Genomic DNA, 16,415 nt, shown 5'->3' with positions numbered 1-16,415 from the left:
TTTTTTTTTACTTCATTATTGTCACCTGATGCATATAAGCTCTATTTAAATTTGTCTTCTTAAACTTGTACGCCAATATTATTTGTTGGACTTCGTGTGTTCATCTTAAACCATTCTGTCTTCTTTCCCTTTTGAAATCATATGTGTTTTATCAATATTTAAGTGTAGCAAGGCACTGGCCATTTGGGAATGTTGGGATTTTGCATTTTTAAATGTTTAATTTTCTTACTTGATTAAGTCGTTGCAAGTTAGATGCTAATATTTCTTTCTTTCACTTTGTCATGTGATGCTAACTCGAGTCACTTGGACTCAAGTTTCCCCTCGTGCATTTCGGATGGACCATAAAGGGCCCAATATGCATATTTCTTGAGTCAGCCATCAGATCAGGTTAAGGAAACAGACGTACAGGTTGGAAATTGACAATACGGGCTGGAAGTTGAATCTTCATGTTCCGAAACGCTCAAAAACAGGCTGATATACCTGCTGTATACACCGATATACAGTCAGAAAATATCATATACAGGGCAAAAACGTGAAAAAATAAAGGTGAAAAATGTGAAAATACCGAGTTAAGACAAAATTACAGATTCGGGAGTTCGAGAATTGGCGATATACATGGTGTATACCTCTAATATACACTTTGTGTATATCATGAGCAAGGAAGATGGAAAAGGGGCCAAAGCCCAAATGAATTATTACTTCATCTTTATTTTTATTTTTTTTGCAGATTTGGAAAATTTGGGCAAAAGCCCAAATTCAACATATCCCTCTTAATTTATTTGTTCATCTATTTGATGATTGACTAACGTTTTATTTATTTTTATGGTTGAATTCAATTAATTCCCAGATAGCTATTTAGCTTTCATATAAAATAATAATAATAAAAAAAAAATATAAATAGTTATTTTATACATATTCTTATTACCTAGCTTCTATTTTGATTTTTGTATTGTCAACACTTAAATTATTTCCCCTTTAGTTCACTCCCCCTTAAGATAAATAAAGTGATGAAAATAATTATAGTAAAAAATAAATAAGTTTAAATAAATGAGTTCATTTACTTAGTTAAATTAAATTAGTTAAAGTAAATGAGTCCTTTTACTTGGCTAAAGTTTTCAAAAAATTAGTTAAAGTGAATAAGTTCTTGTACTTAGTTAAGTTCAAAAAATAATTAGTTAAAATAAATGAATTCTTTTACTTAAGTTAAAATTTCAAAATTAGTCAAAATCATTTTTGGTCAAATCGTCGGTCAACCGCAAGTTAGCGGGCATTCCGAGGGCCTAATACCTTCTCGGGATGTACATTGAATTTCGAACCCTTTTATTTTCAATTGATTTTATCTGTTTAAATCTTTTGAAACCCTTAAGTTTTTTTCTTGATTTTTACTAAAAATTAAGTGGCGACTCTGTCTTTTTGAAAACCCGATTTCTCTTAAACCATAAGTTTAATCGGCTTTTCGAAAACTAAGTCATTTTTTCTTTTATCTATATTTTAAAATAAAACACAGTTATATCCCAGTAAATAGGCTCGAGCTGAAGCAGCATAAGCAGAAAAAGAAGGTGAAAAGGAGTTGAGTGATTAACAAACTAGAAGACAGAATTACAACTAACATACCAAAAAGACTCGAGCCCATGAACGGTTCTGCTTCGTCTGTCGTACCAGCTTGTTGTTGGTCCTATATTTCAACAAACAAAAGGGAAAAATTGGCTAAAGTTCATTATAATGATTTATATGGATGCAAATATAGCATAAGTAGTGAGATGCTACTAGATGTTTTTCGAGACTCATTGTACAAGCATCAGGTGTAAGCCAACCCTCAAAACATATATTTTGACATAAAACTATACTGCCAGATGTATTAGATCCTCATCTATTAAAACTAGTTATTAACAACCTATGTGTACACTAAGACGTTACATAATCCTAGCTGCTGCAAATGATAAATAAGAGATTCCTGGATGGATGGACATGGAGATATCACTCCTATAGTTAGGATCTAAGGGTAAAGGCCACTAACAAAACACAATCCAACAAACAATTGACTGATTGTTTATACCTTTTCTCTAACTCAGATTATATCAAAGTGAAAAAGATATACCATACATTTACATATAGACACGATTTTCATTTTAGAATTGCAACACTTCTTTTTAGAAGAATAGCACACTTTATCACCTTCAGAAACAAGTGAACTTTAGCACGTCAGTATAATCATTGTCTACTTATTCTCAGAAAATAGAAGTCCAAAAATTGGCACACATAAACTTTTCATGTGTCCTTAAGTTGACCGTGCACACTGTTTTAAAAAATAGTGAATTCCATAAACGCTGTAAGCTACCACTAGGTTCTTACCACATCTGGTTCCATTTCATCTGGTGACAACAAAATACTATCAAAACAGTGGCCCGAAATAGTGCACACCAGCAGACCATTAATAGGATCCAGTACAACTTCCCTGCATGTGTCATCACAAACTGCGCCCACACACACAAGAGAAAACCAATAAGCACAAAGCAATCACCCACAGGGATCCATCTTTCAAAGTATTCAATGACTGGTTCGCACTGTTGCAAACAATTTCTTACCATGAACGTTTCCAGTTTTTTCACAGACAAATACATCGCCAATTTGATGGTAAGCGCATGTCTCTCCAGAACAGGTATGACCATTGACCACATTATCACCAAGACCTTTGCTTTTTTTCCAAAATAGAGACTTGATCAGTAACGGTCTTATCGAGAATCATACTGTCATCATTTATCTGTTTATTAAAGTCAAAAGGTAAGACGAATAGAAGATTATTTTTTTGATAAGTAATACCATAGAAGGTTCTTGTCGTATGCACCAAAATGCAAATTTAAGGACGTGGGACGGATCAGTTCCCAATACTTATATTTTTATCTTTTGTTTGGTACTTATTTTCACGAAACACATTGAGATAAGTAAATGTGCATACTCAAGGATACAGGAAAAGTCCCCTCAATCTACTGCATTCACTCAACTTCTAGTGGAGTTTCTCAAATATACAAATAGCACAAACTACTTCTCAGCTGGCTAATCACCTAATTAAAATAACCTAGAATCCTTCCTTCCCTTTGGTATTTTGAATTGTCATATACTCCAATAGGTTTGCAACTTTGTTTGAGATATTTTTTAGGTCCTATTACCATCTATTCCCCAATCCCTTTTGTGTTTTAAATTTCAGTTTCTGTTTTGGATATTTCTAAGGAAAATCAACAGTTATCCACTGCCTTGTTTAAGAGGACTGGTTGATGCATGAAAGAAAATACTCCACCCAAACAAGATTTCTACAAAAACGAAAACAACAAAGCCCAAAAATGAAATTCAGAAAGTTCCAACAAGAAACGCTAGAAAATGTTAATAAAAATCTCAATCAGTGAGCCATTCCTCAAGAAACACACATCTAAATATCAGAGATGCAACATCCAATTCTCACAACGCCCTTTCCTTACACATCCATAACCTTGGGCCTCACCTTACCCCCAAGTTTAAAAAAGAAAAGAGCAAAATACATCCATCCAAATATAATTTATCGAGTAAAAATTTTATCCCATAAATCCAGTCAATAAATTCAGGATTATTTGTGATTATATTCAGGTTTGGATGAAGCAATTAGAAGCTTCAAATACAGAGAAAACTAATCACCTGAGAAGGAAGAGGGGCTTGGCTTCTTTTAGCAGCTTGCATTTGGATGTAATACTCCTTCAATTCCGTTGGGCAATTCCTGACGAACTCCACCATGTCATCTGCATCACGCTGCAGAGAATCCATTTCTTTTTATCTAAAGTAAATTTAATCTACAAGATGCATACACCATTTCGCAACTAACGAAAAATTCCAAGAAGCCAATCGCTCACTTTGCAGCTTGCTCTCTCCATTTCTTTCAAGATCCCATTAATTGATCTTTTTCTCTGAATAAGAAAAATATCATTTTTTGGGGGAGGGGGGGGGGGGGGGGNGGGGGGGGGGGGGTGTTAAATCCAGCCATTCTTGGTGACAGAAATGAGAAATTACATCCCCTTAGCGCTTTTCCTAATTGATAATGATGTTTCCCTTTTAAGCCTAACAAAATGTTGTTAGTGCTCAAATCTGAAATCTTCTCAATTCCACAAGAAAACCATATTTACTTTAAAAATTATAACGAGCTAGGAAATGTTACTCAGCCTAATCTTGACCCACTTTGGCATTTGAATTTGGTTCTGGCTTAATTTTTCGACAATTGGTTTACATGTTTGGGTAAAATTTGTTAAAATCAATTCTGCTGTTCAATTAGGACTTTGATTATGTTTGGAAAAGATTTTTTTATGAAAACAATTGACTGAATCAGATAATTTTCAGGAACAGCAATATGTTGGTTTGGGAAAATTGGGTTGTTGATTTTTGTTTCTGGATTTAGTCTTCAAAACCACATAAGCTGGATTTTTTAAATACTTTTCGAACACATTAGTTTTCCTAGAAAAGTTCCCAGACACACTTCCAAAACCAGTCATTTTACAACTAAACCAAACCCTTAACCAAATGCCACCCAAACATTCAACTTACGCTGGGATCTACTTAACTATAAAATTAAAGTTTTTAACTTCCATTTACACTATGATGTAGAGAATACAATTTGTGAGTTAGATGTAAAAGATAATTAGGTTAGCTGGAAGTGCTTGGTCGATGACAAGTGAGAATTTCACGTTCGAATAAAAGATACCTTGATGTAAAGCTTTTTCCAAGCACACTCCCGTGGCTTTTTTGTTGGGAGCACCAAACCCCATCGTAAGCAATACCTGTACCAAAATTTTATCCAGAAACACAAAAGTCAAATGGATGAGAAAGATATTCTGAACTTCTAATATTTACCAAAGTATGAATCAGTAAAAGAATAAGAAGGGTTAACACATTAGGTCGTCAAAAATTTAAGCAAATAATTTGAATGAATGAGGACTTAAGGGCATGGAAAAGGTACAAGACTCAATACGAATAGATAAGTGTAAAAGTACTAAGTCAACCCTCTTGTTTAGCGAATTAACGCTAAATGTTTGCAAAGTAAATCACATTTTGTCAATTTAAATTACTCATGAAGAATGATCGATTTGCAAGAAAGTATCTCCTTTGAAACATCAATTTGCAAGAAAGTAGTGATAGTGGGATTATTCCTAGATGGCACGTTGTTGATGGTCCAGACCCATAGTTGTCGAAGGGATCATACCCCCCCGGGGGGGTGATCTGATATCGAGACTTGAGAGAATGAGGATCGGATACTTGTGATCTCAGGAAAACCTGGAATGGACGTTGGTGGCTCTTGGCCATAGGCCCAGGTTGAGACATGTTATGGCACAATTGTGGCAAGCTTGGGCCAATGGCCAAGAGCCGCCAACGTCCATTTCACGTTTACCTGAGATCACAAGTAGTATTTTATCCTTATCCTCTCAAGTCTCAATATTTGATCCGTTCTTCCTGGTCTTCTATAACATCTTACCCGGTCTTTTAATTTCGCAGACCAAAAAACAAAGTCATTTATTTTTTATTACGTATTCAATATTCATAAGGTCACTTGGAACACCAAAAAAAGACAATCAATTTTGTAAAATAAGCGGCTAACGCAATATTGTTTTGTCCAAAAATTATTTTTAGCCAAATAAAATTCAATGAAGCAATCTTACTAAAACCATGGGAGACTCAAGGGTGACTCACACATTCCCCGATCAACAAAATTACTTACCCGGTCACTAGACCAAAAAAAATAGTCATTCCTTTTGATTAGGGATTCATAAGGTGACTTTGAACATTAAAAAACTCAATTCCAAGTGCAGACTCTAAATAAATAAATAAATCCTTTTTCAAAACCATCACTTCAAATGAAAAAACCCTCAATCGAATAAATAGGGGTGTGACAATATGAATACTATTACAAGCAACCAAGTGTAAGGCATAGTAATACTAAAGTGGGTTAAAACTTTGGAGACCAAGGTTCAACTTTCAAGAGAGACAAAACATGCTAGATGGTTTCTTCCTGTTTATATAAGGTTTGGTGGTCAGAGTAACTTGGTACATGCACTCTCAATACCTATGCTATTGTAAGAGATAGCACGTACCTGAAAGAACAATCGAGGTACGCAAAAGTTGGGCCGAACACCACCCTTTTCAAGAAAATAAAGTAAAAAAAAATACTAGTACAACCTATAACACCAAGACACATAGATAATAGATAAGCATATGCAGCATGAATGAATAGACTATGAAAAAGGAGGAGTTGAAGGGGAAAATGCAAGATGCATTGTACTTACAGCTGACGCCATAAGGATTCATCAGAAGCAACACCATTTAGAAACTCACAGACCAATGAACATGCAACAAGATCCTGCACATTGCCATTAAAAAAAATGGTCAATATGAAATAACCATGGGCACACAAAAGCATAAAAATGGCTCTTATTATCCTTTCTTTTTCAGTCCTCCTCTGTATAGGTTATAATATGATGAGCAAAAAAACTGAAACAACATGAATTATCTCTGAGGAAAGGAACTTGAGAATGTGATGGAGCAACTCAGGAGGGATTTTGCTGAGAATACTAGTTTCTATTGACCTTGGAGCACGTCTTATGTTGTTGGTACTAGCACCATTACACTTGCCCATAAGAGTCTCACACATCTTTGCAGGTGAAGATGCACATTCACCTTCATCTTTAAATTCAATTGGCAATGCAAGAGATTGAGATGATAATAATGCATTTATGTTTTTCTCCCCCCGTTTTTCCTCAAATTTCATCCGCTTTGCTCCTCTATTTTCCTCCTCCTCCTCCTCTCGCGCCGCCTCTTTCCCCTCATCCTTCACATCTCATAATTTCTCAGTCACATGATCCTCTTCTACGCCAAACTTATCATTATCGTCCTCAACTTCCAGTTGCTTCCATTCATCCTGAACCATATCAACCTAATTACGTAACTTCAATTAAATCCATCCCCAAATACAACAAACAGTACCATCTCGTGCCCAGTAACACAAAGTCAGAAATATCAATAACTACTCTGTACACTCATAGAGACGCGGATTTTAAGATTCCGGGTTACAGATTGCAATCATACTGGTTCTTGTTCTTTTTTATGTGGTGCCTACTACAATTTGGAGCAAAAAAAATTACCAATTATCTTTTATTACAATTCTGTGGTGCATATTTCAATATCACTCTCACCATCCCATTGTTTGTATTTGACTGAAAATGGAATTTAATATGTTAATCTTACTCCTATATTATGGTAGTGATAAAGGAAATATCAAATTAGTTGTTGAAAATTCAGTTTGACAGAGAAAACATAACATTGAAGTTTATATTTTGAATAGTTCAATGAATTTGAATTCTTGAAAGTTGTAAAAGTTATATAGGAATGGAAATGTATCGAACATTTTGTGTCACTACAAGAAGAAAAGATTGTCATATAAATTAGGAAGGATGACTAATCTACTATAAGAAGAATGTGACTTATAGTAATCTTTTATGCCGAATAAAAATATATAAATCTTAGTTCAACAAAAATAAAAGGTCAATGCTCAAGTCCACGAGTAAAAGTAAATGCATTGACCCTCCTAATTTGATCGAACATTCTTTTTATGAAAAAGAGTAAAAAAATATATTGGCACATGATAACTTTTTGCCTTCCCTTCGTTTTATAACCCAGAAATTCCCGAAGACCGGGGGTGTTCAAGGTTCGAAACTCTGTGAATAATGGGCTGCCGCTCTAAACTTCTCCACTTAGATACCAAACTTTTGTCTAAGGCAGGGGTCAAAACACGTTACAACGACCATCTCACCTGTGGCAGAGCCAGAATTTTTAATAAGAGGGTTCAAAATCTGAAAAAATAGACACACGAAGTAACCGAACGGGGTTCGACATCTACTATATATAACTAAAAAAATATTTTAACTATGTATAAACAATATAATTTTCCGCCGAAGGGGGTTCGGATGAACCCCTAACTGTAAGGTGGCTCCGCCACTGCATCTCACACATATCGCATTGCGCTCTTAGCACTAGACCATAGCCCCGAGGGTAACCTTTTGCCCATTTCTTTTCGTAGAAATGAATCGTACTACCCTCGTAAAAAATAACAATATCCCATAATCCATCACAGCGGCAAGAGAGGAAACAAACTGTAACAGTATCTTAAAGCAAAAGATGGAACACACAAGACATTAGGTAAGAGCTGTTTAGATAACTTTCCAAAAGTATGTTTTGAAAAATAAAATGTGCCAAAAAATAAGATGGTGTTTGAAATAAAACTATTCAAATTGTTGTATTCTTTTCTTTACTATTCAGTGAAAAAATGAGTGCAAACCACTTCAAAAAGATAAAGCTTTTTGAAAAATCATTTCTTGCAAAAAAATTCTCAAGAGAAGTTGTTTCCGGTTACTCATACCAAGGAAAAACAGATAGTAGCAGCACAAAAACTATAATGCTACAATATACAACAATTGAGGTACAAACAAAAAAAAAACATCAACACCAATATTAGCCGAGCATAGCCAATCCAAAACCCAGCTAAAAGAGCAAGTACACTAAATTTGAATTCACCTAATGGATATAGCAGAATAGTTACATAGTATTCATAAATCTGCCCAAAATCATAGAGATTTATCGAGCGAGGTAAATATTATAAATTACCTGATCGGAGAAAGCGAGAACTTCGGATTCAAGGAATTGAGCGAGTGATTCATCCTCATCGTCAGAGATTACCATGACTGTAGCCTAAAAGGTCGAATATATAAGTGCTGGTTTGGCCGGTAACTGAACACCGGCGACCGGATAATGACGTCGGCGAATCTAAGCGGTGGATTAAATCGGAGAGTCATTGATAGAAAAGGAAAGAGGGGTGTTCAACTGTTTGGGTAGCGTAAGAGTCTGAGAGAAAGGTATCGAGGTCGGGTTGGATGGATCCGAGTATACGAGGCCCGATGAGGAGTGATTTTTATTTTTTTAATAGTCGAAAAATTCGTGTGACCCACCGACCAATCACAGCCTTCTAAATTCGATGGATAATGGACCCACCCCTCTACTCTTCTCCACTTAAATACCAGGCATCGCTTTGCATGGTGTGGGGCTTGTACATACGAGCAACTAAGCCACAAATCTTCCACCTTTTGCCACTTGAGCTAGGCCTTGGGGGTCGATGAGGAGTGATTTTTATGGAGAAAATTATCAAAATGATCTTTGATATATGGAATTTGGTTCAATTTGGTCCTTAAGTTGTATATCTATCATCTATGTATGTGTTTATGTGTGATTAATTATATGTGAATGTACGTGTTTTCAAAGCAAAAGTTGAATATATGCAATTGTATATAAAGACATCAACTATATATGTGGCGAACTGGATCCAATATATGTGTTTTTCAAATTGTATGTGCACAACATGGGCCAACTGTATGAAACATACGTAAAGGGTATGCTGTGTGTGAAGATGGCGATCCCTAGCTAAGCAAACCTCAATTTTTCAATGGACTAGGCTTTTTAGATACACAACATGTGTGTACAAGTGTAATTCTTCAATTGTATCTTCTACATCAACACTAACAATTCATCCTTCCTCTCCACTGGAGGGTTTTAGTAAATAACCAAATAGGCTGATAATGTATTTGATTCAATGCGAAAAAAAATATCCAAGAACCTACTAATAATAAGAAACAACTATATCTATTACCACGCATCAATCCTGAGAAAGTTAGAATCAGCTATGTGAAATGTGGATGTCACTTGATTAAATCCGGCTCAGGAAAAAGAAAATGTGGATCATAGCAGGCATAAAACACTGCAAGCTTCCAATTTCAGATCTGTGCACCACAACGCACAACCAGAGTGAAGGGATACAAAAAGGAGAAGTTACTGACTACAATGTTCAGTACCAAGAAAAGCACCTAATGTTTACAGGAACTGCAAATTGGGAAACTTAAGAAGCCTTTTGAAAATGAAAGGATAGCAGCTTTGCGATCTCTAGAAACCCAACTTTGTCCTTGCCAGCAAATATCGTCTTCAACTTGTCATCGCAATTTATCTCCTTCTTGTTTGCAGGGTTCTGCAGATCATGAATTTTACTTGTCAAAAGAAACTAAAGGGTGTATATATTGTATATGAGTATACAACCTACTTCACACATTTGTTCAAGTGGATTAACCATGTGTCGACTCAGATTAGATAATAACTATTAACTAAAGAACTTTTTTTTCTCAAACATCAGAAGGATGTGGATTGTCCTCAACCTGATAAGAAACTAAAAAAATCACTAATTATGATAGTTTGAAGAAATCAGTGACAATCATCTTGTTATAACAACACTCACAAGAAATCTATGCCTCAACAACTAGTAGAAGGAATGCTAAATGATTATAAATCATCATCTCGAAGGCCATAGTGTAATATTTTTCCTAGAACCCCAAGTATTGGTGATTGTTGATCAGTCACATGTTAACTACATTATTGCATTTTGATGAAACAATACCAAATTTCAATATAAACAAGCGGACAAAACTCTGCCCTAAAAACTGTTGCTGTTCTTTGCATCTAATTGTATCTCAAACAAATGAACTAACATGAAAAAGCATCTTTTACAAGAAAACTAACATAGAAAAATAGGAGGGTAAAGTTACCAATTTCAAAAAATATATATAGTAGGAGGGTAAGCAAATGGGCAATATAGAGAATCATGTTTGGCACTTTGGCTGCATTGTGTTTTGCTTTTCCATCAAATATAATTTAAGGAATATCTCATAAATATATCCACAACAAAATTATACTTTTAACTCTGAAAATTGGCATAGGTTGTTATACATGCTTGACTGCTGGTGTATTATATCAGCAATTATTTACAGCTTGGCCTTATAAAGGATGCCCCAGCTGGTCATACAAAGTGTTGACGTAGCTTGAGAACAAAAGGCTCATGCATTATTCAGCACATGGCAATCAAATCAGACATCATAGTATTCCAGGGCCCCAAGCCATGGGCATCCTACTTCTTCATATAAATTGCCGCAAAGTCTATACTGATCAAATTATCGTACATTTTGAAATAGCAGAAGACGATATCCTACCAACCAGTTTATTCATTATCATGTCAATCAGTAGCCTAACTCGTAACAGAGGTCTTACAACCTCAATGCCAAAATGCCAAGAGCCCTTCGGATCCCTCACCCTCTTGTAGTCTACTCTCACAGGGTCCTTTGTTCCATTATCAGCCAGTCTACTAGATAGAAAAAACAACAATATCTTTTGATCCACTGCATATTTTCAAATCATTTGTAAGACTTCCTAATCTCACAGAAACAACTAGACTTTCCAAGAATGTTAAAATTTCCATCTAATATTGATTGAGCAAAAAGTTTCAACTATCTTATAACCAAGAAAGCTAGTCAAAGGACCAGACAACAGACTGATCGTTAATTGCATCTGACATTCTAGAGCAGTCACTACTATATTGTTAATTGTTGATACATCTTCCAGAAGCACAAGGAAAAACAATCATCCCTGTGAAAATTGTTTCATTAAAATAAAATGCAATATCCTCCCATACCATGTTAACTATACACGTCACTTTTAGCACCTCGAATCGTCATACTGTCACACCTACAAACCTGTGCATTTGGATTTCTGCTAGGATATGGTAAACCTTCTTAAATAACTTCTTCTGTTTTATCATCTAATGTGCTAGTTACTATACATCTATACTAACATTTGCATTTTACGACATTGTAGTTGATATAGCTGATACAAACACCAGGTATCCATACTTGACATAGCTCAAGCAAAAACCCTCATTTTAGCAAAGAGACTATTTTCACACCTCGAATCGTTCAAAAAGTTTCCAAATTAGTAATTTAATAGTACTATATCTTAACAACTTCCCAATTACATTTCTACAAAAAAGGCTACTCCATAGAACAATACTATCAACATGCAAAGGTTTATTCTCTATCACAAGTAACATAAAGAGGAAATGGAAAGTGGACCTGAAGATTATTGGTTTTGATGTAATCCCAGATTTTCTTAACAGCATCAGTACGTGAGATTTCAGAAGTACCGACAAAATTTTGAAGAGCAGGTGAAATCGGTTGAGGTTTCAGTATGCCTTTAGAACGACCTTTTCCAGCCGCGGTTGTTGTGGTGGCCGGAGGTGTCTTTCCGGCGGAGGTCTTTGCAGCAGCCATTAGAGTTCGGCAATAGTTTCCGAAAACCCTAGAAGATGATGCCATGCTTTTCCTTGGATTCTGCAAAACCCTAGAAGCTAACAATGGAGAAATGGTGAACTCGAGGTTTTTGGTACGAAGGAATGGCAAATTCGTAGTTTAAAGTGGAAAATTTTGCTTTTTCGGGTTTTACTGTGTTTTTTGAAAAACTTTGACCTGTTGGGCTGATTTAGTGGAAGAAGGCCTTCGGGTCGGGTCACTCAAAATTTAATTGGGCTCTCCCCCGTTACTTGTTGAAAAATTTATTTAAAGTACTCTTCGATTATCTAGTTTATAATTATAATGATATGGTCAAAGACTCAAAATATATAGTATTTGCTCTATTATTTATGTGTTTCGCTTATATATATTGTGTATAGTATATGTATATAATAAAGATGATGGTCAAAAACACATTTGAATGGCTATTTTTTACGAGGTTCATACTTGAACTATTAGGTGTTCGCATTTTCTATCTAAACTCAAGGTCGACTCGACTATAAGGCTACTAAAGCATTATTTTGGACCCTAATTTTTTGGGATCCTCACTTTTCTTTAAAATGTTCTATATATATTTAAAAAATTATCATGGTTAAATTTGAAATGAAAGGTAGAAATATATGTAAGGATCGTTATATTGATAAATGGAATAGTTTTTATGTAATTGTAGTATCCTTTTTTATGTGGTTATTTATCTTATTTTCTCATTTATATCATAACGATTAACATGAACATACATTATTATTTCTATATTTACATTTTTCATTCTCTTTTCTCTATTTTTATCCTCTTATTGTTGAATATTCTAAACCCTCTCAAATGGTCAAACCTTCTGTATTATACAAAATCTATTATTGTCTGTTTACTCAGTATACTCAAAAGAGGGGCAAAGATTTATTCTCCAAAGCATTTCAATTTTCCCAAGTTAGTTGTATGCAAAAATATTGCCAAGAGTAGTAGTAGTAGCACATCAAAATTTGTGTTACATGATCAAAATCTAAATCTAACATCCTTACTTCCTTTGTTGCAGAAAAATTGAACTCTTTCAACTTTGCTCCTAAATTATGTGATCTTCCTCTTTGATTTTCGAATCATCATCGTACACGAGTGAGTGCTAGATAAGCCACAACTCTGTAGCCTATCAACATCACAGCCATGACCGAGACATCGATCCACATATTGTTTAAGCCTACTGATTCAATGGCAGGTAAGTTTGCAACTTGGCAATAGACTCCTTTTGAACATTCATAGTAGTCATTGTCATTGTATTGAACCCCTAGAAGCAACTTGTAGCTATAGTAACTATAACTCAAGTATTTTAACCAAACGATGAACGGAGGAATCTGTTGAATGTAGTATCCTCCAGCAATTAGGAATACTAATGTTGTTACTGATGCTAATGTAGTGGCTTGTTTAACATCCATTAGTAAGGCACCAAAAGCTAGTCCAAGGCTTTGTGAAACGAGGACGTTGTAGAGGACTACTAGGAGAGATAGGATGAAGGTAGTTGGATCGGGTTTGAGCCCTCCCATCCAGTAAAGGATGAACGTAAATGCTGTTGGTAATGCTAGTTCTAAAGGCAAATCTCCCACAGTTTTGGCTAGAAAGTATGATGAGAGACGATACATTCCTGATGATCTCTCTTTGATGAGCATTCTCCTTTCTTGTGGAAATGTGAAAACTGCATTGTAGAGTGGATAGAACCCCCAAAATACCGCGAAAAAGAACAACATTGCAATCTGCAAAACAGGAAATCAAGTGTCATTGTTATTATTATTAGGATATTGTAACATGTAACAAGGCCTGATTGTTGAAATGGCAAAAGATTAGCTCTGTTTAATTGACCAACCTAGCGTAAAGATTATAGGAAAATATATGTTTTCGTATGTGCAAATGACATAAGGTGAACAGATAATTTCTTACTCGATCTTCAATGTGGGATGTTGGAGTATTCCACCACAATAGTCCTGCAAGAAATGCTACACTTATAACTTGAAAGATCCTAAGCCTGTTGAAGCTCTCGTGTCTTCGCTCCCTTAACCCTCTCATAAGTAGTACTTTGAATTGATGCATCCAACTTGTGCACCATTGCTCTAATTTCACACCATTTCCTGCATCGATAGACCCCACAATAGCTATTGTTAGGCACTGAATAAAGGCGATGAACGGTTTGAAGTTGCTTTTTTTTCATTGTAAATTGTAAACTTACTTGTAGAAACATCCTTTGTGTAGCTGTAACTACTGTTATCTAAACTGCATACTTCAGTTTTCAACCTTGTAGAAATGTTCTTTTCATACGCGGAGATGAGAGCTTCTCTCACCGACTTCTTTTCCTGTGCAATACTGTCACCTTGATCGTTGGCATTCTTGTTATCCGGTCCAATTCCTGAAAGACCAATAATAGATTTTAAGAAGCCAAAAATACCGTAATGAAAGGAACATAAGAGTTTGTCCCTAGGTATTTGACCAAATTGGATCCTTCAAGTTTAATTTTGTCACATTTATGTGGAAACATGTTCATTTCAAGTGTGTTAAAGTGGAATGTTTTAATTACCATTCGCGAGATCGAGCAAGAGATCAGCTGGATTGATAGTGATGGATATGGAAAAACCAATAGAGGAGAAGTATTCCAAGGCAGTTGATGCAGGACCATAGTAGATAGGACATCCCTCAGAGAGCAACACTACCTTATCAAACATATAATAAAGTCGACTAGACGGCTGATGGATCGTTGTGATCACAGTACGACCACCACTTGCTAGTCGTTTAACTGTGTTAATGATCCGGAGTGCTGTTGTCGAATCAAGTCCTGAAGTTGGCTCGTCTAAAAGTAGTAAACTCGGGTTGATCAGCATTTCTTGACCTATACTAACTCTTTTTTTCTCTCCACCTGATATCCCTCTAAACAATGACCCTCCAATCATACTGTTTCTACACTTGTTTAATCCAAGTTCTGCAATAACATGCTCTACATGTCTCACTTTTTCGTCCCTATCGAGGCTTTGTGGCAGCCTAAGCAGAGCTGTGAACAGAAGTGTTTCAATTACTGTAAGATGAGGATACAGGGCATCATCTTGTGACACGAATCCTGTTCTACGTTTGATTGAACCCGAGAATGGCTGGCTGTTGTATGTAATCTTCCCGGATAATTTGCCCGAAAGACGCCCTCCTAGTGCTGTTAGGAGGGTGGTTTTGCCACTACCTGATGGACCTAACATAGCTAGCATCTCTCCTGGATACACAGTGCCTGTCACTCCATTTAGTATAGTCTTTTCTTTTGTGTTTGATGGTCCTCCACCACACATTCCTTTGTTTTCTTGACTAATTTTGTAAACAATCTCTTCAAACTGCACATTTAAATGAAGACATAAGCAAAGATTACATTGAACCTATGTTGCTCGGACTTTTAAAAAATACATCAGGGTGTCGGATCCTCCAAAACCTATACATTTTGTGATGATCTAGCTAGTGCCAGTGCCAGGATTTTCACTAAGAGGTTTCAAAAAATATGAAAAAGTAAACTCTACTATATATATAGATAAAAAAGTAATTTAAACCATGTATAAACATGGCAATTTTCCATCAAAGAGGGTGCATCCAAACCACCCCTTCAGTCTTACTTAGCTCCGGCCCAGATCATGCACGGGGCCTACAACACTTTTGGGAAGGTTCGAGCAACATAACATTGAACCACCAAAGAATTACGATAAGAGCAGAGTCAGAAAACTTCTATTACTCTATTTATACAGTATAATTTTCCGACAAAAAATGTTCAGTTACCCCTTTAAACTACATGTAGCTCTGCCTCTAGATCAGAGCACATAACTGACACAATCTACTTGTTACATGTAAAGCAACAAGTAAGTACTAAAAGGTTAACAAGAGAAAAAAAATTGACCTTCAAAGTTATAGGGTACATGGCCTTTTGTAAAGAAGATTGTTGTGACTTGATCTGGACAGGGAAAGCAAGACATGACTTGTCATATTGCTTTGACGAATTAGGCGAATTCGTCGAAGCTTCCATCAAGTCTGTGCCACCATTTTCTGGTTTTGGTGTTACACAATGAAGATGCATATTGCCAAATATACTTGAAACAACTTGGACTATATATGTTTGGTTTTTTTTTAGTATTTGTGTTTTGGCTAGAAAAAAAGAACACTTAGAAAGGACAAGTTAAAGAGTTGGTTTTAACT

General features: G+C 35.6%; 3 protein-coding genes across 3 annotated transcripts in view; all 3 read right to left on the bottom strand.

The window, feature by feature from the left end:
* Positions 1 to 8,745, bottom strand: part of LOC125841589 (F-box protein SKIP31) — a 10,272-nt gene extending 1,527 nt beyond the window's left edge. The window contains 9 exon segments of the mRNA XM_049520740.1: positions 1,615 to 1,675; positions 2,353 to 2,474; positions 2,586 to 2,706; positions 2,708 to 2,761; positions 3,667 to 3,777; positions 4,721 to 4,796; positions 6,297 to 6,372; positions 6,523 to 6,928; positions 8,671 to 8,745. Of these exon segments, the coding sequence (XP_049376697.1) occupies positions 1,615 to 1,675; positions 2,353 to 2,474; positions 2,586 to 2,706; positions 2,708 to 2,761; positions 3,667 to 3,777; positions 4,721 to 4,796; positions 6,297 to 6,372; positions 6,523 to 6,928; positions 8,671 to 8,745 (1,102 nt within the window).
* A 1,030-nt stretch (positions 8,746 to 9,775) lies between these two features.
* Positions 9,776 to 12,356, bottom strand: LOC125842032 (upstream activation factor subunit UAF30-like). Its single transcript, XM_049521226.1, has 2 exons — positions 12,006 to 12,356; positions 9,776 to 10,078 (listed from the first exon to the last, which is right to left on the bottom strand). The coding sequence occupies exons 1-2, from the start codon at positions 12,246 to 12,248 to the stop codon at positions 9,953 to 9,955; spliced, it is 369 nt and encodes a 122-aa protein (XP_049377183.1). The 5' UTR covers positions 12,249 to 12,356; the 3' UTR covers positions 9,776 to 9,952.
* Positions 12,357 to 13,079: 723 nt separating this feature from the next.
* LOC125842020 (ABC transporter G family member 14-like) lies at positions 13,080 to 16,415 on the bottom strand. The gene is made up of 5 exons (XM_049521213.1): positions 16,120 to 16,415; positions 14,776 to 15,568; positions 14,431 to 14,607; positions 14,145 to 14,332; positions 13,080 to 13,960 (listed from the first exon to the last, which is right to left on the bottom strand). The coding sequence occupies exons 1-5, from the start codon at positions 16,294 to 16,296 to the stop codon at positions 13,316 to 13,318; spliced, it is 1,980 nt and encodes a 659-aa protein (XP_049377170.1). The 5' UTR covers positions 16,297 to 16,415; the 3' UTR covers positions 13,080 to 13,315.

The sequence above is a fragment of the Solanum stenotomum genome, chromosome 10, assembly GCF_019186545.1.
Source record: "Solanum stenotomum isolate F172 chromosome 10, ASM1918654v1, whole genome shotgun sequence".
In the NCBI taxonomy this organism is placed as follows: Eukaryota; Viridiplantae; Streptophyta; class Magnoliopsida; order Solanales; family Solanaceae; genus Solanum; species Solanum stenotomum.
This window is presented reverse-complemented; position numbering and strand designations above follow the sequence as displayed.

Excerpts from the sequence above, each read along its gene's own strand:
- LOC125842032 (XM_049521226.1), bottom strand. The coding sequence starts at position 12,248 with ATGGCATCATCTTCTAGGGTTTTCGGAAACTATTGCCGAACTCTAATG. Across the intron at positions 10,079-12,005 it reads TCAAAACCAATAATCTTCAG|AACCCTGCAAACAAGAAGGA; the intron begins GTCCACTTTCCA and ends CATGATCTGCAG.
- LOC125842020 (XM_049521213.1), bottom strand. The coding sequence starts at position 16,296 with ATGCATCTTCATTGTGTAACACCAAAACCAGAAAATGGTGGCACAGAC. Across the intron at positions 15,569-16,119 it reads TGTACCCTATAACTTTGAAG|TTTGAAGAGATTGTTTACAA; the intron begins GTCAATTTTTTT and ends TTAAATGTGCAG. Across the intron at positions 14,608-14,775 it reads CTTGCTCGATCTCGCGAATG|GAATTGGACCGGATAACAAG; the intron begins GTAATTAAAACA and ends TTGGTCTTTCAG.